This window comes from Porites lutea, chromosome 2, assembly GCF_958299795.1.
Source record: "Porites lutea chromosome 2, jaPorLute2.1, whole genome shotgun sequence".
Classification (NCBI taxonomy): domain Eukaryota; kingdom Metazoa; phylum Cnidaria; class Anthozoa; order Scleractinia; family Poritidae; genus Porites; species Porites lutea.
Genome location: NC_133202.1, coordinates 52,329,750 through 52,356,437, shown reverse-complemented (window position 1 = coordinate 52,356,437; position 26,688 = coordinate 52,329,750). Strand labels below are relative to the sequence as shown.

At 40.8% G+C, this 26,688-nt stretch overlaps 2 protein-coding genes across 2 annotated transcripts; both read left to right on the top strand.

Annotated features, from left to right (window-relative positions):
- Positions 1-738: 738 nt before the first annotated feature.
- LOC140927182 (small ribosomal subunit protein uS11) lies at positions 739-5,862 on the top strand. Its single transcript, XM_073376828.1, has 7 exons — positions 739-833; positions 974-1,037; positions 1,599-1,687; positions 2,134-2,188; positions 3,398-3,504; positions 4,269-4,345; positions 5,746-5,862. The coding sequence occupies exons 2-7, from the start codon at positions 975-977 to the stop codon at positions 5,811-5,813; spliced, it is 459 nt and encodes a 152-aa protein (XP_073232929.1). The 5' UTR covers positions 739-833; position 974; the 3' UTR covers positions 5,814-5,862.
- Positions 5,863-10,078: 4,216 nt separating this feature from the next.
- On the top strand, positions 10,079-26,688 carry LOC140926401 (zinc finger SWIM domain-containing protein 8-like). Its single transcript, XM_073376151.1, has 10 exons — positions 10,079-10,560; positions 12,338-12,621; positions 14,342-14,423; positions 16,264-16,438; positions 17,279-17,679; positions 18,705-19,008; positions 20,183-20,591; positions 21,251-21,533; positions 22,305-22,611; positions 23,756-26,688. The coding sequence occupies exons 1-10, from the start codon at positions 10,125-10,127 to the stop codon at positions 26,559-26,561; spliced, it is 5,487 nt and encodes a 1,828-aa protein (XP_073232252.1). The 5' UTR covers positions 10,079-10,124; the 3' UTR covers positions 26,562-26,688.

The window sequence follows — 26,688 nt, the reverse complement described above, 5'->3', positions numbered from 1 at the left end:
CTTTACAAATAAAGCAGATTAATTAAGAGTCTAGCAGGTACGAACCTACTGTGTTGTGGAAAAGACCAACTTACGCACCTTAAGAATTTCCACACGATGGAGAATATTTACTTTGGTGTGCATCGATGTAGCACAAAATTCACAAAACTTTGCTGTTGCACTACAGTCCAAGCAACGACAAATGCCACTTTCCGAGTCACAGAAGTGACACCTGCTGCTGTTTACAAACGAACCTTCTTTCTGGAAAGTGGTCGAAAGAGCAGCTTGCCGTAACTTAGCCCATGCATCTTCTGCTCTTTGCAGTCTTTCATAATGACGAGTATTTAAGCTTACAGATGAAGATATTGCTGGCTCATCGCTGACATCGAAATCCTCAGCACAATCACCTGCATCCACGTTGTAATCGTCGTGATGATCTTGCTCATCAACATTAGTCACATTAATAAGCTGTTCGCTCCTTCTCACTGCAGTGTCCTGATCGTAATAGCGAACTTGAATTTCATTAAATACTGCTTTGCCCTAACCTCAATGTACTGAGTCGGATTGTGTAATATGAGGGATAAAGGTGAATTACATCCACGTTTATCCATCATATTGCACAATCCTTTACAGCACTTATTAGTCGTACTATAGTACGTACTTTGAAGGGTGATACCCGGTAATTTAAGGTAATTTGGGCATCAGTTTTACGGGTGATACCCAGTACCCTCCGTGTGAAAAATTTCTTTCTCAATGCTGTCTGCGGTTTTCGCCAAAAGAGCAGGCGCTAGATAACATTTTTGGCGCAAAGCATCCTGGGTTCTTCCTCTTCGATCTCTTCGGGAAACTTTCAGGTTTGTGAAAGTAATGTTTATGTAGAATCACATGTATCTTTACCTCAAATATTGAGCATCCGACTCCCAAACCCAGTGAAATAAAAATGCATTGATCCTTTTATATGACTGATGTGTTATTTTTTTTCGGAATTCTGTAGTATGGCTCCTAGGAAGGGTCAAAAACAGCAAGGTGGAGAACAAAATATTTCCCTCGGTCCTCAGGTACAACCATAAACTTATATCCTTTAGAGGGTTTTATTATCTTGTACTTTTTGCTTTTCTAACTCGACCGGATACTGGACTCAGAAATGCAGTTATTTGTTGTAAGTCCCCTGTGATCCTTGAAATTAATTTAATGGTTTCCTCATTTTATAATTCCTCAATCGAACTCCAGTCAATCTTTAAATAAGCTGGTTACATTTTTGAGATATTGTTAAAAAAAACTCTCCTCGTAAGCGGCGAGAATAATGTCGATAATGCGCTTACTGTGGCAGTGCCATTGAATTCAGTAATTTTCAAAATAGCTAGCAAGGCTTCAGTTAATTTTAAACTTTCTTTATTTTTGCTCCAACACAGCCCGTGTGCGGCATACATGTTAAGGGTATGGCATCTTCGGCATTATACAGAGCATCTCCTTTTGACTGTTCATGCCCAATCCAGCTCTAATTCCCTTTTATGACTCTGTGTTGTTTTGTTGTTCATGTAAGTGGGAAGTAAAATCGTTTCACCATTACAATAGACAACAGTGTGGTCTCAAACTATTAAACTTTCTGAAATTTTCAGGCCAGTGAAGGTGAAGATGTTTTTGCTGTAGCTCATATCTTTGCTTCATTTAATGACACCTTTGTTCACATCACTGATCTGTCTGGAAAGTAAGTGTAGCATTAATTTTTATTTTATTAATGTGAATTGAAAAAGTGAGCATAATTATATAGCCCATTTAAACTCATCACCAATAGATGAGCTTGGGCGCTGGTGTCTACAAAGTTGGTGGAACCAGGCAATGCTCTAGCATGAGGAGGGGGTATCCATGGCAACCCTGCAAGCAGTCCCCACCAGGAACCGTCACACTGAACAATTCAGTGGTATACTTACCGACCAGTACTTACCTGGCCCTTACCTCAAGAGGGAGGGAGGGATGGGAAAAACCAAAACACAAAAATAATTAATGGGAAATAGCAAGCTATTGCAACAACACTTTGTGAAGAACTACAAGCAAGTAACTGCGTATACAAGTCAAGAGACTGAGCTTGGCTTAAGTTGCAGTTTTTCTTGAAGCTATTTCTTCTTTGATTTACAATTTTGTTATATTTCTTAGGGAGACAGTTGTACGAGTTACAGGAGGAATGAAGGTGAAGGCTGATCGTGATGAGGTGAGACATAGTGAACTCAATAGGGACCAAGTGGATGCAACGACTGTACTTGAGCTTATGTGGGTTGTCATAGCAAAGAAGTAACAGTGTTGTTGCCTTTATATGGCATTAATATAAGTCTACCTGCTAATTTCTTGCCTAAAATAAGCAGTGTTTATCAAAGAGGTTTATTTTTCTTATTTGAGTCCAATCACATTGTTGTACTTTTTTAAATGTTGGACTTAAAAGCAATGTGCTGACTTGTAGACATGTGACTCAAAGAAAGAGAGATTATTTGCAGTTCTCCAAGTGTAATAAATAGCTTTTGGACAGCTGTACTTGATATGTTTCACTGTCAAGTGTTTCTCTTATTATACTAGTACATGAGAAATTTCTGCAATTTGATTGGCTTAGAGCAGTGGTATTTCAGCTTAATTTGAAATACCTACATGTGAAAATTACAAACCTTTTGTGGGTAGTCGTATAAACAAATAATAGCATGATTTGTAGTGATATTTGGCATAAATACCGTGAGTGATATTTCAAAGTTGTTATACGTAATTTCACGAGCCATTAGGCGAGTGAAATTTGAGACAATTTTGAAATGTCAGGAGTGGTATTTATGCCAAATGTGATTGGACTTAAAAGCAACATGCTGACTTGTAGACATGTGACTCAAAGAAAGAGAGATTATTTGCAGTTCTCCGAGTGTAATAAATGGCTTTTGGACAGCTGTACTTGATATGTTTCACTGTCAAGTGTTTCTCTCAAAATACAAATTAACATTTTAAGACCTGTCTACTCGAATGGTGGACAGTAAAATCCACCAAATAAATCACCATTCAGTGTATACTTTTAATCCATTGAATAGCATGTTTAGCTTTAGATATTTTTTTAAAATTTGGTCCTGTTCTAATCTAGCTTGCATTGCAGACGAAACTAAACTCTGGTTAAGTCCGTCTGCAAAACAGCGCCGAAATCCTTGTTCTAGGCTCCCACTTGTAAACCAGTATTTGAGTACGCACCATGATTGGCCTGTTAAAAATACCATTGTCCATTTGCCTTTCAAGAGGAAAGGAAATTCGAAACGCTCTTACAGTAATTTGTTGACTACATTGGGGGACCAGAACATGGATATCAGTGCTGCTTTGTAGAGGTTACTTATCTGGGTTAAATTATGTCTGCGGCACTGGCTGGTTCTAATCATGTCATGCTGAATTTTTGTACCAGGCCTCCCCATATGCTGCCATGTTGGCTGCTCAAGATGTAGCTGTTAGGTGCAAAGAAATTGGCATCACAGCACTGCACATCAAACTTAGGGCAACTGGTGGTAACAGGTTAGTCCTAGAGGACATCATTACTTTGAAATGCCTTCCTGACTTCCAGATACTGAGCAAAATATTTATAAACTAGTCAGTAACCAAAGGTTAGGGAATGAGGGGGTGATTGATCAAAAGTCAGAATACACTGGCTCCAACACTGTGCTTTGAGCAAGTTTTACGTGACGATAAAGGGTCCAAATGTGCATGAATACATGTAGATTGCATTCTTTGCATTCCATTCATTTGAAGTGGAAGTCCAAACAAATGCTGGCTACACACATGGTGCGCATTAGCCTGCGTAGCTGGTGTTTTTTTGTGTGTGTGTGGTTTTTCTTTTGTGGTTCGTAAAAAAGATAGTCAGCCGGGCAAAAGCTGAACCAAGGATGAAAAAGAAAACGATGGGGGAAGGGGCAAGGAGCTTTTGCGTGGCTGTAACTCTCCTTTGCGAACCACAAAAGAAAAAATCACAACAGAAACTGCCAGCTGTGAGGGCTAGCTGCATGTGTGTAATAGCAACCTAGGGATTAGGATTGCACACCCCTCTGGTCACCCCAAATTATTGGAAAATGTTGTATTTGCAATGTATTGAAATCTAGGTGAGATAATTTGTTAGTGCTAAGCAAGCAGTGATGTCTTTAATATACGCTGACTTTCCAGTGATAAGAAACACAATCTGAGCTTGCTGCTGTTGTTGTTTCTCTCATCTTACTGGTAAATGGTTTTTTGTTTCACTTGTTTGTCTTCTATTTGACAATGACACCTTCTGTGTCTGTATTCAGAACTAAAACCCCTGGCCCTGGTGCCCAGTCTGCTCTAAGAGCTCTTGCGAGATCGGGAATGAAGATTGGTCGTATTGGTGAGTAGGAACACAATTTGTAGTGATTTCTTTTGTTTGTTTTATATTCAGGGTCCGAAATTAACTTTTTAATACGAGCGCCAACTGGCGATCAAGTATAAATTTTTGGTCGCCAGAGGGCAAATTGTGGTCGCCAAAAATTCCCCCTCCCTTTTTTTCAAATAAAAGTTTAAACACGAATAAAAAATGCATGGTATGGACGTTTTTGTGCTTAAAAATTGCAATACTTCCGCTCCCGATACCAGAAAGAAACCGTACGTTTACGAGTGAAGTCTTATTTTTTCCACAAATTACTTTTTGGAGATATACATGTAGAGCCATCTGATCTAGAACGTAGGAACAGAAAGCTGTCTGTCAAACTATTTTCTTCCGATAACTACCACAAAACAACCACGAAACATAGCCGCCATGTTGCTCGTACCAGGCCACATTTTTTTGTGCCTCATTACTCGTAATGGCGGCTTGGAAACGTTCATATCGTATTGATCGTAGCTGTTGTGGAGGTATTATTACAGGAAGATTCGTTTCCCTTTTAATTAAAAAATATCAGCAGGACAAAAAGGAAGACACCTGTTGGCAAATAGCTTTTCGAGGTTTCAATTCTTAATCAGTTTCTCCGAACGTTTAAGTCCACAATAACAACCAGCTTTACAAGTCGCTAGCTGGCGACCAGCTATGAAATTCTGGTCGCCAGGACTAAATTTGTAGTCGCATTGGCAACCAGGAAGGCGCAATTTCGGACCCTGATATTATTAATTTTTTTTATGTGACCTGGTTTATACATGACCTTTTCCTAATTTCTGGTAAACAGTTTGTAAATAAGCCCCTATCTTCATGTAAAATCCATCCAAACATAACCCTCCTCAAATTGTAAAAAGGACTTTTTTGTCACAAATTTAAATGTCCAGTCCAGTTGTTCCATTGACTCATCAGAAAAATCCGTTTACTGACGCACTATCAGTGAAAATCATAAAAAAATAATATTTTTGCCTATGAGCTACCAGACGTTGCATGTCAAACAAGTGGACATTGTGTCCCGCCTAAAACGAATCCCCTGGCTGTACCCCAGTCACTTTCCCCAACAGCAGTAAGTTCAACAACAGTCAACTCTCGCCTTGCAGTCACCCCGTTATAACGGACACCTTGATTATACGGACAGCAGCTAAATCCCCAGCAAAATAAACTACAGACATTTGACTGAAATAAACGCCCACTGTTATGGACTCTCGCTAATGAGGACACTAACTTGAGGTCTTTATAGTGTCCGCAGTAAAGGGAGTTGACTGTATTACATGTCCATCTGGCCCTCTGGAATTTTTCCCGTATGATATTACATTATATGGTAATTAATGCAACATGATTTAAGTTAATCCTGCATGTTGTTGTGATTTTCTTAACAGAGGATGTTACTCCCATTCCATCAGACAGTACAAGAAGAAAGGGTGGTCGTCGTGGACGACGTCTGTAAATTTTTGTCTGTTACAAGCAATAAATAAAAGTCACCATCAAGAAAAAAATGTTTTTTACAATTATTTTTCTGGGTTGATTTCTGCTTAGAGATATGCATTTTTCTTGGGATCCAAACTTCCTATTTTCGTTTTATTTGGGTTTTGTGTACCTTGACTTGCCCGGCTGACCAAGGGTCTGAAGACGGCTTTGCCTAAACAGAGGTCTGATGGGCTGTGCTATGCTGATGAGCCCAAATAACGGCAAAACAGCTGTCCATGACTGCTCCTGCCTGGGTGATATGGTTGTGCGTATGCGTAACGTACTGGCCATACCGCGGAGTTAGTACGTGTGCCTCAGTGCTTAAATTGGTATTGACCGAAAGCTCGGAGGAAGGAAGTGAGCTCCTTGCCATTTATGATACAGGCAAACTCTCTTGTAAGTAACCGCCCAAAATGTGAAGACTTAGTGGTTGCTCAGGTCTCTCCCAGGAAGATGTCCGGACACACCAACTTTCTGGATGATAACTTATTGCACACAGTTTCTAAGTTATGAAATGTGCAGTTCCATTCTAAATTTCTTTGTACATTTTGAGTAGCATAGTCAATGCTTTGCTGCAAGAAAAAGTGAAAGGAGCCCAGTGCTCTGAACTTGTGAAATCCAGTTTCCGAGTTATTTTCTGCTCCCGTCCTAACTTTCTCGACGAACTCCCATGGAAACGCTTGCTACGAAGGCTATGAGAGCGGCGCATGTGAAAAGGCGGGAAGTTATTTACCGGTAGTTAGCCAATCACAAACAATCGCATAAAACACCACACTGAACCAATCAGAAGTTGCAACGTTTAGGAGCGAGAAAAACGAGAGTCGCCTTATTTACTCCTAGCTTAACCATGTGCACGAATCAGTGCCATCAAGGCCTGGTTCAGACGCCGTACTTTTCATGTGCCAAACCTAATTGAATAAGTTCGACTTTGGAGCGACACTGGCGCAACATCTGATTCTGACGGTGCACCGTGTGTCGAGCCTTGGGGCCTGTTTACGCGGAGGTGGGGGACCCCAGGTAGGTGAGGTAACCCGCTTTTGTGGGTGACGCGCTTGTCCGTATAATCTCTCATTTTAATTTCATCATGTTTACATGATAGGTGGGGTGACCCGCCACATGTTACCTCACCTATCTGTGGTCCCCCACCTCCATGTAAACAAGCCCTAATATTGTTACTTCTTGCTGTGTCAGTTTCGTTCATAATGCTTATAAAAAGTAAGGTACTGGAAAACCGCATTTTAACATCTCTTTTTTTCATTGTTTGTTTGTTTATTTTTTCTGAAAGGCTACCTACGATTTACAGTCAGCTACCGCGAAGGGACTCGTGTAAACTTTAAAAAGAGAACTTCATAGCACATAAAAATAACACAAGCACAAACTTATTAAAGAAAGTTTCTTACTGCGCTTTTCAAAAACACGCGGGACTTTGAAGTTCAAAAAGCCGCCTTCACATTTTCGTTTTTCGCTGCCGTCAATCACAATTAAGATCACAAGCAACGAACCTTGTAACACAGAAACAAACATAACGGATCGAAATCCACCAGTCACAAATAACAAACCATGACCTTTTGAACCTGTTGATGTAAACGTTTGTTCCCTAAGAGGTCCGCTAAGATGATTGACGGCGGCGAAAAGTGCAAACGTCAGTTGGCTTTTGATTTTCAGAATTCACGTGTATATTAGCCTGGGACCAGGCTCCACATTGTGGAAAAAAGGAGAAAAAATCGGCGTTGGCGAAAAAAAAAATCGGCCAGTGAAGCGAGTCGAGAGGTAGTCTGGGGAGGGGAAAGGGTTGCCCTTTCCCCTTTCCCAGGATACCGCTCAGCTCGCTTCGATTGCCGTTATTTTTCCTATTTGACCCCGTTTTCTGCCTTTTTTCCCTACTGCGGAGCCTGGTCCCAGGCTACGTGTTTATGAAAAGTGCAGTAAAGGGACGCGTAAAACGGGCAACAAAAAACTTGCAATTTGTTTTAAGACATTGCTGCAAAACGAGTTGAATAGCGATGTTGCGCGTTTTACCACCCATGAAAAAAACCTTGCAACCTTATTAGCTGCAAGACAGGTTCGAATATCTTGGCTCAGTCTTGCACTGATCATGAAATAAAGGTTGCTGCAAATTGCGTGAACAGTGGCTTCTGGTTGGATAGAATGTAAAGTACGCGGAAATCACGCCATTCAGCGGAGTTGGGCCGGTAAAACGCGCAACATGTTCTTTGTTGCAAAAAGTACAACTACTCTCTACTTTCTCCAAAAACTTTAAACCTGCTACAACCTAATTTGTTGCAAGACACCTTAGCAGAAGGAAAGCACTGGTTCATTTCTCCCATTATACTACGTACTACGTGAGATGTTTCTGCAATTTGATTGGCTTAGAGCAGTGGTATTTCAGCTTAATTTGAAATACCTATATGTGAAAATTACAAACCTTTTGCGTGTTGTGGTATAAACAAATAATAGCATATTTGGCATAAATACCACTCGTAATATTTCGAAATTGTCTCAAATTTCACTCGCCTAACGGCTCGTGAAATTACGTATAACAATTTTAAAATATCACTCGTGGTATTTATGCCAAATATCACTGCAAATCGTGCTATTACCTATACCAATTTTTTTTCGGAACCAGATCCCTGCTAGTCTCCTTCGCGGCCGTTATTAGTGTCGTCACTGTGAAGGAGAGTACTGAGAGATTTTCTACTGATATGAGGTCTCGTAAATTAATTTGCTGGCCTCTCTTTTCTTTTCAAATTATAAAACTATACCTAGCTAACTTTCTCCGGATTCTCTCCAGCCCCAAGCCTGAACTTCACGAAGGATAGCGTGATACTATAATAACATTACATTACGAAATAAACTAGAAAGAAAAGTGAACTTTGAAGATAGATGAAAACAAAAACCGCAACATGAAAAAGAAATTTGAAGTGTACAAATAGTATAAATAGGGTGGTTGCATTTGCCTGTTGGAATATTTCATTGCTCAGCCTAAAAACAATAAATAATTCCAACAGGCAAAACAACAGCTTTATAGTAAATGAATCCACGTAACCATAAATACAAACTGAAGGAACGGTCCTACATTTCATCTTTTTTACTAATACCTAAAGGTTCAAGAATTTTACCACTCTCGATGTCGTGTGCTTCTCTACCTTTTCGTTTTATCGAGTGGAATAAATTGGTGAATTATATTTGCCCAATTCACCATTTTATTTTTGTTTTCTTTCTTTATTTTTTCTATCATTCTTCCTGCCGTAGGGATCATTCTACTGTTTTAATTTTAAAATTTGGTATTGAAGATATTACTGATCTAGGTCTACCAAAGATCAGGATGAGCCTCACTGGTTTGTCGTTGTGGTTTTGCCTTCACAAGTGTTTCTGATACAATTTGGGTACCCTATCTAAGGATCAAACCGGGAACCCAACGCCCCAATAACTTCGCAAAAAATTAAGATACCCTAATTATGGATTGAGACCCTCAAAAACCCTACCCCCATCGGAAGGCACATATCTTTCCAGTCCATACGTCGAAGTACCCCCCCGGGGAAAGCGGATCGAAAAAAAGTTACACGAAAACCACGTGGGGGCTAGGGAGAGACGGGAAGGTGGTGTTTACTGTTTAATGCAATATCGGTTGTATTCACGTTGGTGGAGAAAGGCAATAAGCTCGGGAGTGTGAAGCTAGGTTTCGTTGGTAGAGCAAATGCCGCGAAGTCTAAGAGCTAGACGAAAAGGAATAGTGCGTTTGGTGTGTATGGGATGGCATGAAGAATTTAGTAAGTATTGGTGTTTGTAAATAGGTTTGGAGTTAAAGGTCAGTCATGATTTCGCAGTTGAGAAGTGAGGCGTAGACATCGAGAAAGGGTGTGTGTGTTGGGAGGGGGTGGAGTGGGGTACTCATTTTCAAGGGGATCTTCGTTTTCGTTGGGGTTTTAGTTTTCGCTGGGGTCTTCATTTTCGAGTGTGAGAGGCTTTCTTTTCGAAGAGGGTCTTCCTTTTTGTAGGTGACCTTCGTTTTCTGTTTTCACTTCAATCACAACTCAGATTTTCTTGCTAGGCCTGTGAAGTTCGATTTGTCACTTTTGCGATGGGCACAACTCAAAATTTTGCGATGAAAATCAGAAGAGCAAATGTAAATTGTAATAAAAACACATTGCCGATTACTTCGACTTTTTTTGTTTTCCGCGCCCTTTCGCACGCTCCAAAGACAACAAAACGGAGAAAAACCTGGTGACGAGTCTCATAAAAAGTAACATGGCTGAAGACTTGTATTGATACTTCTGATAAACAAAAACACATGGAGTTGTGGTTTGAATGGGAAGAAAATAACGAGGAACACTTTTCCTTCGACGACAGTGATCGTTTTGAAGAAGACTCACTCTGTTCTTGGGTTTCAGAGCCGGAAAGCATTTGTGGCAACTGGCGAGGATGGAAAAGAAATTCCCAAAATGTAGTCCAACCTGATGGCGACGCGGAGCTCGGTGAATCAGAAGTGGAACCTCTGCTTGAAATATGTGCTAGAAAAGTGGCTAAACATCTACCTTTTGAAACCGTTGAACGGATATATCCTCAAATCCCTGAACAGCTACAGCTAAGGATCGCTTTTTGGTCCTTCCCGCCTTTAGAGGAAGACATTAGGCTTTATTCGTGTCTAGCAAATGGTTCCCCAGATAAATTCAATGAAGGCGAACAGCTGTTGAAGGTTCAGGCGGTGAGAGACGCTTTGCAGATTGGTAAGCGTATTAATATAAATGCGTGGGTTACATTTTATTTTATTTACTTAAAAGGCACACGAAGCTCAAACCGACAAACGTAAAACAGGTTCCATGCACATACAAACACGAGCTGACACACATTCATCTTATTTGGACAAAAAATAGTTAGCTGTATTGTGACTATTTGCTCAACCTCTTTCAAATGTAAACAGCCACGTTTTCCTATGGAGATAAATTTGAGTTTTTTAATAAGTTAGAAATGAAATATCGCTACGTGAAGAGTTGGTGGTGGGTCAAAAAATGGTGCAGGTTATGAGTACTGAATCGATCATTTCTCTAAAAGCGTAGGTTCAAATCCTGGTCTATCAACAAAGGAAAGAGTTGTTCTGTGATGTTGTGGAGTAGACTGCTTTGCTTCTATGCCATATTTGGTAAATAGCCAGGTTGGGGAGGGGGGGGGGGGGAAGGGGGCAGACTTCCATGTGAATGTGAAGGGGATGCTTGCCTCATTAAGGGGTGTAGATTGATGAATACGTGGGTGTCACTCAAGGTGTTCAGGACAAAAATTGATATCAATACTTTTACGGATGTTAGAGAATTTCTGGTTGAAAATTAGGCCTTTTTGAGACTGACAACAGAAACGGATACTTTTCTGGGAAGATTAGTTATCTACCTAAATGCTCTCTTCATCACCTTGTACTTAGTACTCAATGCTCAATATTTCCTAACCCTCTTAAGGGTTATTTTCGCATAGGATGAGGACCTGTTAGAAAAAAATTTCAACAAGCAACAGAGTCTTGAAACAGTCACATACAGCTGTATAAATAAACCAACAACTGCAGGGGTTTCATTAAGGTTTTGAACAGGAGGGCGACAGGGTTTGACACCCAGGCAAAGAGCTGGCAAGGGTGAGAGGGCCTTGCTTCCTTAGAGGGGTCCGGGGGCATGCTCCCCTGGAAAATTTTGAACAAATCACCAAACAAATCACAACTTTCCTTGACAATCATGATTTGATTCGGATATCCACCACACAAATTGGTTCTCTTTTAATAGTTCATAATTATTGAGACATTTTAGATGGCCTTTTATGGAGCACTGTTCTTTTCACAATGCATTATAGGGCGATTCTTGTTTTAAATGCATAACAAACTACATGTAGGGGATTTCATGCCGCGTGCTATAAAGCAGAAATTTGATTGTGAAGTATGTTTTACGTTTGAGAGGACTCATCAAGAAAAGGAAACGATTGTAACGTAAGACTGTTTTTTCTCGTTCCTTGTATTAAAAAAGGTTCTTTGGGATGATAAGCAGCGAGGCAAAGTCGCATTCACAGCCAGTCAATATGCGTAGTGACTGGCCCTTAATGAAACCCCTGCAACTATGCAGGTTATAAAGTTTCCTTAATTAAGTGCCCTGGCATTTATAAATTGTTCACACTTGCTGGCCTGACTCTTTGTTTGAACCTGCAGTTAGCTGGGGACTCCAGGTTTGACCCTTTAAACCCTAATATCAAAATTCAAATTCTCATTTGTCCATGTACATTTTTAATAGAAGTAGTGGGGAGAATTTGTTACAACATCAATTAGTTTAATCTTTTGTGGTTATGTCCTCTATTTCCATGAACACTCTCTTTTACGAGGCATTGAAATTGTAAGGAGAAATTTCAAGCAGATCACTCTCAGGCATGAAAGGGATGGCCAGTTAATAGAAGTTGACTGTTTTTATTACTGTTGTCATTGTTATGTGTACATAAAAGTCCAGAAACAGAAGTTCCTCTTTTTTATTAATTTTACAGGTTTTCATCTTAGTGCAACTGTTCACCAGCCTCATTCCCCCTGCAAAAGTAAAGGAACGTTTAATGTTGCCGTGACATTTGACCGAGGCCGCATCACATCATGCAATTGTACTTGTGAAAAAGCTGCAACATGGTGTGCGCATGTTATTGCTCTGTGTCTGTTCAGAATACACTGCCCTAACCATGTGTGTCTTAGAGCTCCTGTGTCTGAATACTTATCACGCTTAAGACGAGATCAACTGCAGAAGTTTGCACAGTATCTTATCAGTGAGCTTCCTCAACAGGTACATAATTTATTAACTTATAATTGTTCATAATTTTTAATTATGAGTATGAGATCAAGTACCATTTTCTGTTACAGACTCAGTGCCAGCTACTCAAAAGGTGGAAAGAGCTATCCACTGGATTGCTCACTATCTACTTTATAACAGAATTCTTTTCCCTTATACTTATTCACTGGATAGTGTCTAATCCTATGGATAGCCCTATTCATGTTTTGAGCAACCGGGGCCAGCAGATTAGGAGAAACATATAGTATTATTCATTCAAAATATTGTGCCATTCTAAGAAAGTAAAATTATTAACAATGAGGCTGCTCCAGTTATTATTTGTTTTATTAGACGTCCACAATAAAATGCAGCTCACTTGTTTCACGTTTTTTTTTTTATTTCATCTAGGCGAAAACTTTTGTTACTTGTTTGGCTTCCAAATGCGGATTTACCTTTTGAAAACTGTCTGCAATAACTACAAAACATAGCATTTCTTTTGTAACAAATCACAGTGTCCTCACTGGGATTTATTAAGCAAAAAGAATGGTGCATTCGATGGAGACTCCATCAAGATTAGTGCATTCCATTCTTTCTTGCACCCATTACTATGAAGTCCTCAAGGACTTGTAAAACATCTGATAATGAACACTTTTTTGGGCTATCTAATTCTTTCACCTCTAATTTGCTGTTGCTTAATCTGTCTTTGTGGATTCCAAAATTGAAATAGTAGAGGAGGCTAATTATTTTTTACAACTGCACAAAGAATCAACAGGCTATAGCAGGCAGGAAAAAAAGCATGGCGGTAATATGGAGCAAGTCTCACTGCAGTTCATCATGGACTACGTTTACTTACATAAACTGCTGGTTAAAGCACAACAGGCTCACTCAGGCCAAATCTTAAGTTCATAGTCTATTTTTAATTCCCATGTTTGTTTTACTTTTGTCTAACCTTTGAGCATCATGAACCTTTCCAAGGTAAAAAGCTGCCTCAGCAGATTGGGTTGTCCAAGGGGCAACCACTCAGCACAAAAATTATTGGTTGCCTGATTGATAATTTTGGTTGTCCAGAACAACCGGACAGCCATTAATTTCGAACCCTGAAATCCTGCAGCTAATTTTTCATGTCCATCAAGTGCTGACTGTATCTGGAAGATTTAGGCAATAACCTATCAATCTGATAGTATATCGATAGCAGCCTCGTTGCCAGGCAATATCTGCTAGAGTTGTGCATAACTTAAGAGTGCAGCAACCTACTAGCTGTTTATGCCTGAGTGAACTAAAAGAAGATGATGTTCACGACTATGGAAAGACGAAATAGTGAAATATCTGACTAAAACTTGAAGGAAGAAATGCTATAATCAAAAATATTGTTTGATGGATTTTACCTACTTGTCTTCTATCTGCGAGCAAAAACATCTCTTTATGTCCTGAAAACATGCGGAGAAACAGGTGAATGTCTTGGAGGAGGTGTGGTTGTTAGGAACTTGGATATATTTTGAATGAATAAAAAACAATAATTATTGAATTTGGCTTCTGTATCATGTGAAGAATTATGCAGATCTTAGAAGCTGTTATTCACAGAGGCCAATATCCTCCTTTACCTGTTACAGAAGCCAGCCAGTAATCTTGTTTTTTTTATACAATATTCCATGTATCTCTTTAATTTTTTCATACTTTTTCATGGCAAAGTAACAATTGAAAATGATCTAACAGCCACTGTCATTTTCTTGAACAGCTACTTCCCACTGCCCAAAGGCTACTAGATGAGCTTCTTTCATCACAAGAGTCCATGATCAACACTGTGTCAGGAGCCCCAGGTGAGTTGGAAGAAATTGTTGCCCATATTGATGAGTTAAATACTGGTATACAATCAAAGCTCTCTCAATGGACACTCAAGTAATGAGCTTAACATATGGTCACCTTGACAAAACATGGTTTGAACTCCCTGCTTAGCAAGCAGTCTTATTTATTGGCCAGCTTTGGTTGCTAACACTCATTCTACACTTAGTCGTGAGGGTGTCTGCCTAAGCCACAAAATACTTGAGACACTGTACCTTGTTTGCGCTTACTTGGCCTTTCCATGATCTAGTGCTTGTGATCCCCCCCTCCCCTTCCTCCCCATTTTCAAAGTTGTCTGCACTATGAGACCATGCTAATTAATGTGGAGGAACAACTTTGAATTGATGAGAGAGAGGGGGTGAGTTTTATATCTCACAGTAGTGTCACTAGCAGCAATTTTTTTTTTTCGCTAGAGTGTCTCAACTTTTTTTGCAACTGGTTGCAGCTTTGACTATATTACTGCCATTGAACCAACACTGCTCACTGCTTGTTAAGACATATTTAGTAAATCTAAAAAAGCAGCTTAGCAGCAGCTTCAAACCCTTTCTCTCAGTGTAGATCTATTCAGTCTTTCAATAGTTCTAAGAAGACATTTCACAAGGAAGTGGTTACAGTACTGGGATACAACATCATGTTTTGATCCAAACCACTGCCTATTTTGTTGTGATTTTCACTGACATGTTTACATGTGTTGCCCTTGACCCATTGACAGGAGTGCTGCCATACAAGACTACACTGCTTTAACTCATTGCAACTTTCTCAATCACATAAACATTAGGAGTGGTGAATGGTAAAATCCGAGACTCGCCGAGACGCTGAGACCCTAGATAGAAATCCGAGCCCAAGACTCTTTGGTAAAAAGTTTCAAGACTCAAAAAAAGTAAAAACAAACCATGCAAAAACGAGACCAGTTACCATATCTAGAGAGCATGGTATAATGGCTCATATACCATGCTGGCTAAGCCAATCAGAGCTCTAGATTTGCATTATCCAATGATTCAGTTTTTAATAATTATGCTTATGTCATGGCCGTCCCCATAAGCTCATGGTTTTGCTTATACTTTATGCTTGTGCTTACATTGCTAGTGAGGACTGCCCTTTTGGTTTTGGCACACAACTTATATGCTGGAATCCTTGGACTTCATGAGCTCGGGGCATTCAGGCTCATTACTGTTCCTCTTAGAGCACAGACTTGTGCCTTCTTCAAAAGCTTATAACAAAAACCCTGCCTACATTTTTAGGAGAAAATACACCTTTAGATCTAATTGCTTTGAAAAACCTCATCTTTGTTTTACCCGATTTAAAAGCTCCCATTTAGTATTTTAGTTGATTACTCTTTGTATTCTTTTAGTGAATTATTTTGATTTCCCTCTCACAGTCAAGCCAGGTCAAGCATACCCTTCCAAGATTCCATTAATGAATTCAGTATTCAAAAGTTGAATCCATTGGTAGTTGTAGATTTCAGACTGATCTAGATGCATTCTTGCTTGCATAAATTTCTACTAGCTCAGTTTTCCTGAATTTGATGTAAATGTCTTCTAAGAAATTTAATTCATTCAAAGATTTTCAATCTCACCAAATACAGAGAAGCTCTCAATGAAACATTCCCTACTCATACATGCAGGGAGCTGATTTGAATTTGACACTAGTTACAGGAATGACCAACAGATTCATTTTTCAAATAATCAATTGATTAAAAGAATCTTAGGGGTACACTTTAGCTGCCTTGACTGTAAATGTTGTAATAAAAACAATATTTTACCCTTTGCATGAATTGTTTTGAATTCCACAACATCCATTGAGTTTTTGCTCTGTTAGATCCCACTGCTGGGCCATCAGCTACTGATTATTCTAAATGGTGCCTGGATGAGGGTTCCCTCCATGAAAACATTAAGAAGATGCTGATTAGATTCTGTGGTCCAAGTCCTTTGGTGTTTAGTGATGTCAATGCTCTGTATTTAGCCAACACTGCTCCTCCAACAGCAGCTGAGTGGTAAGATTAATACTAAGTACAGTTAAATACTGCTGTTATAATATTCTACTCCAATACTGATGCACTGTTAAATTAACATGGGAGCAAGGGTGGCTCATTGAGGTGAGCACTCGCCACCCACCAATGTGGCCCGGGTTCAATTCCTGCGCGTCAACACCATATGCAGGTAAAGTTCTTCGGCCTCTCTTCAAAAACCAACATTTCCAAAATGTAATTCCAGTTTGACCAGGAATGGTAGATGAAGATCAACTTTATTTGTTTCATTTTATTAACAATGAGGAGGGTAAAGAGAAGGGTTTAATCTGCAAGGAATTCCCAAGTGGTTTTGAAACTTTTTGGTACAACAACAACTGTGTTAAAAAGGTAACTGAACTTGAAATAATGTTTTTTCCGTTATCAGCTACTCTTAAAATTTTCAATTATTCGTTTAGTGCTTTCAATAAGCATCATTGGCTAACAAAAAGCTTTGCATTCTCCTTTCAGAGAAGTTGACCATTTTTTCCTTTTACTGAAGTAATTAAAACGAGATTCTTTCCAACATTCTTCACAAAGTCAGTTACTGCACTCAAGCTAGCGGCATCTTCAAACATAATGAAACCCCTAACATTTGCTCCTCTCTTTGTAGACACATTTCTTGAGCTTTACTTAGCTTTAAATACCCATTAAACAAGCACTGATGGAGAGAGGGGATAAAATGATCACACCATTGGCCTCAGATTTGTCAGTCTAATGTGTAGTGTTATTAAGTAATGACGTAAAATAAGGACCTTTGCAACATTGTAACTTTATCATTTTTTTGTCCACAAACTGCAAAAGTGTGACTTCTTTTATTTACAACAGGTCAAATTTGCTGAGACCATTACGAGGACGAGAGCCTGAGGGAATGTGGAACCTTCTCTCTATTGTACGTGAACTCTTCCACAGAGGTGATATGAATGCTGTTAACCTGTTGGTCATTCTAACAGAAGAATGTCTAGCCAATGATCAAGTACTGGTATGGTGGTTTGATAGTCGGAGCCAGTTGTCAGGCAATTCATCCTCACACAGTCATGGCAACAGAGGAAATACAAATGCAGCAAGCACTGAAGCCACTAAGCATGCTTGTGCAGGATTCTGTGATGAGCTGGTGTCCCTGTGGAGGCTGGCTGTATTGAATCCTAAGTTATCAGATGAAGAGAGAGAGGAGATCAAAGTTCAGTTGCTGGAGTGGCATCAGAAAGTGATTGAGAAAGGACCTGCAGGTGAAAATGAGCAATAGTCAAACCTCCTGTAAGCAACCACCTAAAAGTCAAAGATTTGTGCGCACGAGAATCAAGGAGCAGGGGGTCTCTTCCGAGAAGGGGTCCTGACACATCTGATTTTTGGATGATATTTATCGCATGCAATTTCTGAGTTACGTATTTTAACAAAAGAAAACGTTCTCCGTGTTTGCATAGCCTGATATAAACATGAGAGGGGTTGGGAGAATTCGAGACAGTTATGCAAACCCAGTACTGTCGAGAATTCTCCCAAACCCTTGAGTGTTTATATCAGGCCATGCAATTACAGGAAAGAAGTTTTTTTATTGCTTTTATAAATTAACTTTCCTGGGAAAAAACGCAAATTCTTTGTTATGGCACTGATTAAAAGAGAAATTCAGAACAGTTGACGTACTAAAATGCAATGATTTTTAAGTTATGTATAAAATAGTTCCATGTTGTCATTGAAAGTTCTTGTCATACTAGGGGCGGCATTGTACATTCAGTGAACAGAGACCTCATCATGTGTCAAGTGGTTGCTTACAAGAAGTTAAAAGCAATGGGAAATGATAAAACCATCAGGCCAATAAAGTGGTCACAGTTGCCTATAAGAGGTGGCTGTTTACAAGAGGTTTTTATTATAAGGATTTGCCTGGAAAATTTAGGTGGTTGCTTGTGATATAATTATGGTTGCTTGTCATAGGTGGCCGTTTATTAGAGGTGATCCCATGTTGAGGTTTGACTGTTTTTCTGAAAATATTTATACATGCAGTTATGTCTTATAGGTAGAGTTAGACATGATCCTGTACCTGCTAGCCGGCAAAAACAGACATATTTCTAGTGAAGAGAAGCGAAGGCCAGAAATATGTCTGCGTTTGCAGGCTATTTAGGAGAAGGACCAGCGTGAAAAAAAAAATATACCCCCTACAATGTCTCTCTGCTACCCTACAGCACTATGATGTTATATTTCACATGCTTGCTCTGTGTATAAAATTTCTGTAATATTAAACGCTTTATATTTTTTCCAGGGAGAGGTGGTGGTCATACAATCCCTCAGTCAATGATGTCTTGTTTTCCTGGTTTCTTACCTGCAATAGAGGCATGTGCCCTCAACTGGAAGAACATTGACCTTGGTATTGCTCTGGAAGAGACTGATTCTCAAGTTTCACATCCTCTCACTCTTCCTTGTGCAAGAATCTATGCTCCATGCTCAGACAAAGATCCAGAGAGTGAACAACAACAGTCAATCACTACTGTCACGGATCTTGTTACAGGAAAAGAGTGCGTAGCATGTGTTTATGATGGTAATAGAACTAAGTGGAGTCCAATTTGGTCAGAAATCATACAAGTCATTAACAAAATCAAATGGCCGCATAGCAGGAGTCTGATTTGTTTAATCACAAGTATGTCAGATTACAGACCGATTTGGAGAACACAAAGTTCTGTTACCAATTAATCATAACTATAGCAAAATTTGAGATAATTATTTAATTAATTATCTATATTAATTATTAATTTAGAAAACATAGGATATTCCGAGAGTTTTTTTTTTTGCTGGAAGTAAGATTAGAAACCCATTCAAGTGTGCGCGATGGTGTGTACCGTCCAGTTACTTAGGTATCATGTGTCTCGTCCTAAAATCAGGACAGCTGATAGCCAGTCAGATTTGAGAGTTTTGGTTTAGTTATGGTTAGTGTAGAAATGGTGTCCTTATTTCATCTGCTAACAGAAGGAATTTTATGACATGGTAATGTACATAATAAGATAAAACAGTAAACCATTGAGGCTTCAAAGACTACACAGGATGCCCAAGGTAGTGCATTTTAAAGAATACTCGTGTCTTCTATGACTTTGTAATTCTAAACGTTGCAATATATTTTAAATTCCTTGCTTAATATGGAAAGATATTGAAGTCTAAACTTATTAATAATCACAGGAGTTCAGGCTTCAGGAGTAATCATTGATCGTTTATTGCGACAGTGCTGTTTCGTATGGTCCGAAATTGTAGGACCACACTCATCAGGCAACTTCAACGATTGACCGTTAAAATTAAAAGCTGGCAGTAAAATATAGGGATGCGTTAAGAGATAGTATCTAGGTAACAGATGGATTGTGTCTTAGTTACGTTACTCTAGAGTTCTGAAGTACATATCTGTTTCTGTGGGGGCATGAACTCGCTAGTTCGTTTCGCCTGTTTAGGCTACAAAGCTCTAAACTTATATATATTTCCATACTGGGTTTGGATGTGATTTGTGGTATGACATTATTTAGTGGATGATTTGATCGTCCCTCTGACCCAGTTGTTCAAAAGATAAATGATGCTATTCACCAGATAAGCCATTATCCAGTGACGAAGTTTTGGGGAAACAATGTGCGCTATCTAGTGGATAGAGATTTTCTGATGGATGGCGTTAACTACCTTTAAAACAACTGGGGCCTGTTGGTTTAGAGAGCCGCGCTAAATTTCATTTGATATTCTTTTGTGTGGATCCTAATTTGTTTTCAGCGACCAAAACAACCAGACTGTAAATGAAGAAAACCCAAGCAGTGCTTGGGAAAGTGACTGCCGTCCCATCCCAGTCCAAGACATTGACGATGACCTTGAGGTTTTGTGCGCTCGAACAGAAGCTCTTCACGTTCATGGTTACCACACAGTTGCTGGAAAACTTGCTGTGAAACTGGCTGATAACTTTTTGAGTTATGGTACAAAATTAAATTTGTCCTCTCACTGTAATGGTTCAAAAAGCAAGAACAAATTTCTAGGAGCTACATCACTCGCAAGTACAATATTGGTGAAGGCAGCCTTTCTTTGTCGCGTGCTTGAAGATGACCTGCAGTTCCATCATTTGGCCTTTAGAGTTGGTATGTTGGGTCTAGAGATCCCACGTCAACCAGCAAGGAGTAAAGCTTTAGAGGTAAAAACATCGCTTGAGATACTGTAGACTTTCCCTGTTACTGAGTGCTGTGCCTTTAGGCCATATCCATGTTTATTATATGGCTGAATCCTCTAGCCAGCGAGATAAAGCGAATGCTATGGTTTGATTGGCTACCCAAGAAGGTACGATGGGCATCTTGTCAGCTTAGGATTTTCCGCTTTAGCCCAGTTAGAAAAGTTTGACCCTGTTGTAAATCTTTCACTGACTCAGCTTGTTCGATCGTTGAAGATGGCTAAACATTGGCCTCGTCCAATATCCAACTTTGATCGAACAAGCTTGGTCAATAGCGCATATATAATGTCTAACGGACCATTCATTTTTTTTGTAAAAGATTCCAAACCCGGAAAGGATTTATTAGATTAAATCTAGCTAGGGTTCATGATCCATGTGTTTCCTTTAGACGGCAAGAGCTCCCAACGTTTCACCGTCTTGCGCTGAAATTCCTCTAAACAGCAGCAACAAGGCTTGAGACAGTAATTATTCACTTAAGTTGCAAAACGGGTTTATTGCAGAAGTGTCTCAACTGTTTTGCAAGTGTTTGTGGACTTTGTTAACTGAATCAAAAGGTCATTGTTTTTTGTCAAGAAATCTTTTTGCTGGCTATAAACCCTTGACAACCTTTCTTGTTCACGTTTCAGGTGAAACTTTCATATCAAGAAACTGAACTTGTTACCTTGCTAAAGAGACTTCCCCTTGCACACGCTGAACTAGCTATTATTCGAGAGAAGGCAGAGCTATTACAGCAAGGTCAGCTGAAACGAGGAGACGCCGTTCTTCCCATCATGTTGGCTACGTTTATCTTTGAAGTTTTGTGCCCAAAGAATGGTGGCTCACAAGCAAAGCGGCAGGCCACAGTGAAGCTGTGCGAGACAACCGAGGAAGATGAAGAGCTGGGATTCCAAGCTACTCTCTTTGTTTTAGGTACAGCACAGTTTACATGGAACTTAGCCTGCGAAAACAGCCGTTTCTCCTCGCTCTTCGCCGCTTGGGATGTTTCGTATTTCTCCTGGCGAAACGTCCTAAGCGGCGAGGAGCGAGGAAAGACGGCTGTTTTTCGCAGACTAATGGACTTCCCGGAACTGAGATTTTCTTTTCTCTACTTGTAAAACTCTTAACCTGCATCAATGCTTGTGAGAAAACTTGTCAGGAAATTTTCCTTTCTTTCACAGATAAATAAGAAGCCTTGTTTGATAGATCAATTTATCCCATAAAGATTGTTTCTAATTCCTTTTATTTAGATTTCTTTATACATGCATTATTATTATTGCATCTCGGTTCATAAAATCGACAGAACGAAGCAAGCCAATATTTAGCCATTTTGACCCAGTCAAGAAAGGATATACCAAGTTAATGTGTTCTAACGGCAACAAAGTGAGCAATGCCGAATGGGCCAGTATGTCCACCTAGTCTCCTCGGATGAACAATAAGAACACAATATTCACCACATTGCCCTATCAAGTCCAGGGATAGTTTCATCAATCAGTGCGTTAATGGGATAAATAAACGTCCGTGAAAAGTTTCGTTCTTTAGGTAAGAGGGCCTCGTAGTTCTGGAACAATAGCTTATTGCTGCAGTAATACTTGCGAGTTTCCGTCAGTAATCTAAAAGTTCACTGTACGTTTGCTTGCAGAAATCCCAGTGGTTATTAGACTATATTTAACGTTTGCTAATGGAAGCTTCTTCCTTTCCTAGGAATGAAAGGCAATGCTTTAGAGACCCAGTACCCCATGTTATGTGAAGGTATAAGGCGACAGAGAGGAGACTTGGCCCAAGCTCTTCTTCTTCACAGTCGCGATAACAGTGCACGGATTCGCCAAATTATGGATGTTCTGTTGGACAAGAGTCGATATGAATTACCTTGCGCTGCTGGTGGGTCCCAGAAGAAAAAGAAAATGGAGAGAAGCGATTCTCAAGAAAACAAGAGTGAGGATAGTGAGGCTTCAGGCAACAGTGCTAGCAAGACGAGAGACATCTTAGGGGTACCTACTCGCAGAGGAAGGTAAATCCATTCTCCACCCACCCTTACTAGTTTAACTCATTTCATCATATTTGTCTGTGCTCAATTGTCAAAGTGTTGGCCGCCAACGAGTCTTCTCAAAGTCATGCAGAGAACCAGAAAATGACTGGGATACTGTTCAAACTCTCTCCTTTCAGTTACTAACCCGCGAGGCATTTTTCATTTCAGTAGTGTTAGTTCTTGTAAATTTGCTGCTTGTGCTTTAAGTTGGTGGCCTATCTCACTGGTAACCAATCTCAGCTAGAGGAAGAATTCTTTAGGCTATGCTCGCCGATACAGACTTTTTGGAGGAGAGACGACGGCTCTTCTGCGAAACGTTTCTAGCGATAAGAAGCGTTGAGAGATGGCTGTATTCACAGGCTACCCTCAAGATCACATTCTCAGAGGAATTTCCAATTTTAAAACCCTAAAAAACAGCATTTATAGTACTTTAGCAAAGTACTACTAGAAAAGTTTCGTTTAGACTCTTAACGGTCCCCTGTTTTTGCCGTAAGTGGCTTATTGAATCGGGCGGCCTGTTGGGCCATCTCCGAAAGACATTGTTTCGAATGGTTGCAACATTGTTCTAACATTGCAACGCTATGTTGGGCTGAAAATCGTCGTTACGAATCGTCTTGTGTGACATCACATAAAGGTAGAATTGATACTCTCCCCCAGGTTACTCTTCAAAGGGCTATGTCACGTTATTTTCTTTCTTTGAATTCCAAATTTAAAAATTTATTTAGGAAATGAAACTGTTTCCTGTCGTCTGTTACAATGGATGACAAGGATGGACATGAATTGAAACTTCAAAAAATTAGGCCAGCTTTTTCAAGTTTTAATGCTATACCTGCAAAGATAAAAGAATATAATTGTGGTGGTTAGTGTTCCCCTATGAAATTTGTAAGATACTTTGTTCACAATTCTACGGGAGCAAGTAGTGACGTTAACACAGGATTAACCTAAAGCAGCAATATCCTTCTGACATAAATATCAAAATAAAATATCCAACCAAGGTGGTCGCCCGTTCATGGTATGCGCTCGACGTCGAGCGCATGCAATAAATACTTAATTCATTCGTTCGCTGAACGAATGGAAAGCCTCCTCCTATTAAAAGAAACGCGTTTGTCTCTTTCATATTTTTCAGCAATGGTCAGAGTTCTTCCAGTACCAGTGATAGCGGTACAGACAGCAGTAAGGACAAAGCCAAGCCAGCTCGTGTAGGGCCCGGAAAACCTGCCAGGCTGACTGCTTCCATGGATGATGAGAGCGGGAGTTCAAGCGGAGTGGATACAGATTCTGTTCCATTGTGCAGCGAGTATGAAACTCCCGCTGCTGTAAGGATAGTCCAAGTTAATAAGGCTGATCATCCAAGAAGCGGAGTATCTACTGACAAGAGCATTCCATGCTCTGATAAAATCCTTAGCAAGTCGTCCTGTACGCCTGTGTCAACGCAGGGTGTCTCATGTAGCGTGGATGGCCTTGACGAAAGAAATCAAGTTGCTTCTGAGACGACTGAGGATTTCCCAGTCCGTGAATCGGAAGAACTCTGCGGCTTATCTCTTTTAAAGCAAAAAGCCTCAAATTCAGATTTATGTACTTCACCCAGTCAAGGCAAGCTTGACCGTCTCACTTCCGACGGTGCTTCTCAGCGGCCTGACAGAGAGGCAGTTGAAGATATTACCCAAGTGTCTGACGTAGCTGAACATGTAACACAAGTAGACAATCTATCTCAACGTATTTCGTCACTTTTGTCATCAGAACAAGACGATCCAAATGCTCTTACGCTTTGTGTGGCTGATGGACATGTAAGTGCGTTCTCTCTGGATCAAACTTCCGGTGTTAGCAGCTCGATTGGCAGCAACCCACGGCCTGAAGGGCCAAAATGCTCGTCGAATGAGGGAGTGTCTGGTAATCCAAGCAAAGTATTGTCTAGCCAGTATCATTCATCTGAGGGTGATGTTTCAGACATCGAAGCAGACTTTGAAGAATCTCAGCCGAGCCCATCGCAGTGTGCTGTGTCCAAAGCCTTTGAGTCAGGCAGTAGTTTATTGAACAACAATGGCTGCTCAGCCTCAGATGAGAATCCTTCTTCAACATCCTTAGCCGCCACCGCTGCCGTATTTGATGAAGACGAAATTTCGGAATCTGCGAGTGTTGGCGTTGGAACTGACCAAGAACAATCCACACAGCCTGATGTTGAAGGAGCTGCAGCTGTTGTAGCGCCTTTGGAAACGGCAGAGGAACAGTCTAGTGAATCAGGTGCCAGAGGAAGCGCTAGCGCCAGTGCTGATGATACTGACAGGAGCCGCCGCCGCAATAGGCCTCGCGGTCGTAGGAGAAGAAGAGGCAAATCTGCCCTCTATCAAGCCACCGAGGCTGAGGCACATTTTATGTTTGAACTTGCCAAGACAGTACTAAATAAAGCAGGGGGGAACAATAGCACATCTGTTTTCACGCAGTCAACAAGCAGTGAAACTCATTCCGGCCCTCACAGAGTACTGCAGCTGTGCGCGTTTGAAATTGGCCTGTTTGCCTTAGGACTTCATAACCGGACATCTCCAAACTGGCTGTCACGAACGTACTCATCACACGTATCGTGGATTTCAGGGCAAGCTATGGAAATTGGCCATCAAGCCATAACGATTCTCTTGGAACGATGGGAGGGCAATTTGACACCGTCGGAGGTCGCGTCTATTGCTGACCGGGCGTCGAAGTCTAATGACCGTGCTATGGTGCGTGCAGCAGCTGAACTCGGTCTGTCATGCCTCCACATGGCTACTACTCTGAATCCAGTGGAGATTCAACGCGTTCTGTCTCAGTGTAGAGATGAAGATTCACAGTTATTGGATCAAGCGTGCCAAGCTGTTGAGAGCGCTGCCCGGGGCGGAGGAGTGTACCCTGAAGTTCTCTTTGATGTTGCTAAACACTGGTTCTATCTTCACGAGAAAAACCAGACGAGTAGCACAAACTCATCGCCGAGGCCTGCGAAAAGCGAATTAAGAAGTAGGGGTTCGATGATGCGCTCATGTCAGTCAGCGTCATCGACAAGCCAGTCTCCGCCTGTGAGCCCCTTTGCGCCACAGTTCACCGTATCCCCCACCTTCCCATCGATTCCTCCGCCTCTGTATACCACGCCCGAACAATACGTCCAACAGCAAATGCATCAGCAGGTCCACCAAATGATGGGGCATTATCCAGCTTATTTATCAGCAAATAACGCGGGATACCGCTCCGGTTCACAGTCTCATTATGCCTACCCATTTTCGAGAAGTTTATCGGGAACACAGTTTTCATTGACCGGAGCCTATGCTGGCCTTACTCCATGCCCTTATCAAGCGGCAAACTTGACTACGAGTTTCAGCCAGCATCTCAATCGAACAACATCAGGGCAGCCAGGTACACAGGTTTCATTTTACCTAAACAGCGCCTACAGGGTAGGAATGCTGGCGCTGGAGTTCTTATCAAGACGCTCCTCAGACGATCGGCCAAACGTGAAGTTTTCTCGTAACCCCAGCTGCAGCGAGGACATCAGATGGCTTTGCACTCTCTCGGCGAAGCTAGGTACCTCGCATCTTCAGAGGTTCTGCGTGGCCGCCTTAAACGCTGTAGTCAGCCCATTTGTCCTTCATGACCTTGCGTTGGAGGCCGCAAGGCATATGGCGCGATCAAACCCTGCTCAATTGGCCGTTAATCTGCGCTCACCGACCATCAGCCCCTTAGTGCAGAAGAGCTTGACTATGTACGCTCAGTGCATCCATTATAACCTGATCAACATCTCGCAAAACGATTATGATGAGTTTGTGGAGCTGCTCCGACATGCGCGCGGTGCGTTCTGCATGGCACCGGGAGGCATGACACAGTTCAATGAACTTTTGCAGAGTATTCGATGGGGACATTCTAAGAAAAAAGAACTTTGGCAAATGATCATGACTGGATTAGCTAAAGCTTAGAATGGAAGCATTGTTGTCAGTCGTTTTATAGGAATGACTTGGAAACGCGATGTAGTAGTTGTGCTAATAATATATTTAAGGCGCTTAAAAATGTGACTCGGTGGCACTAGAATTCATGAAAACCATC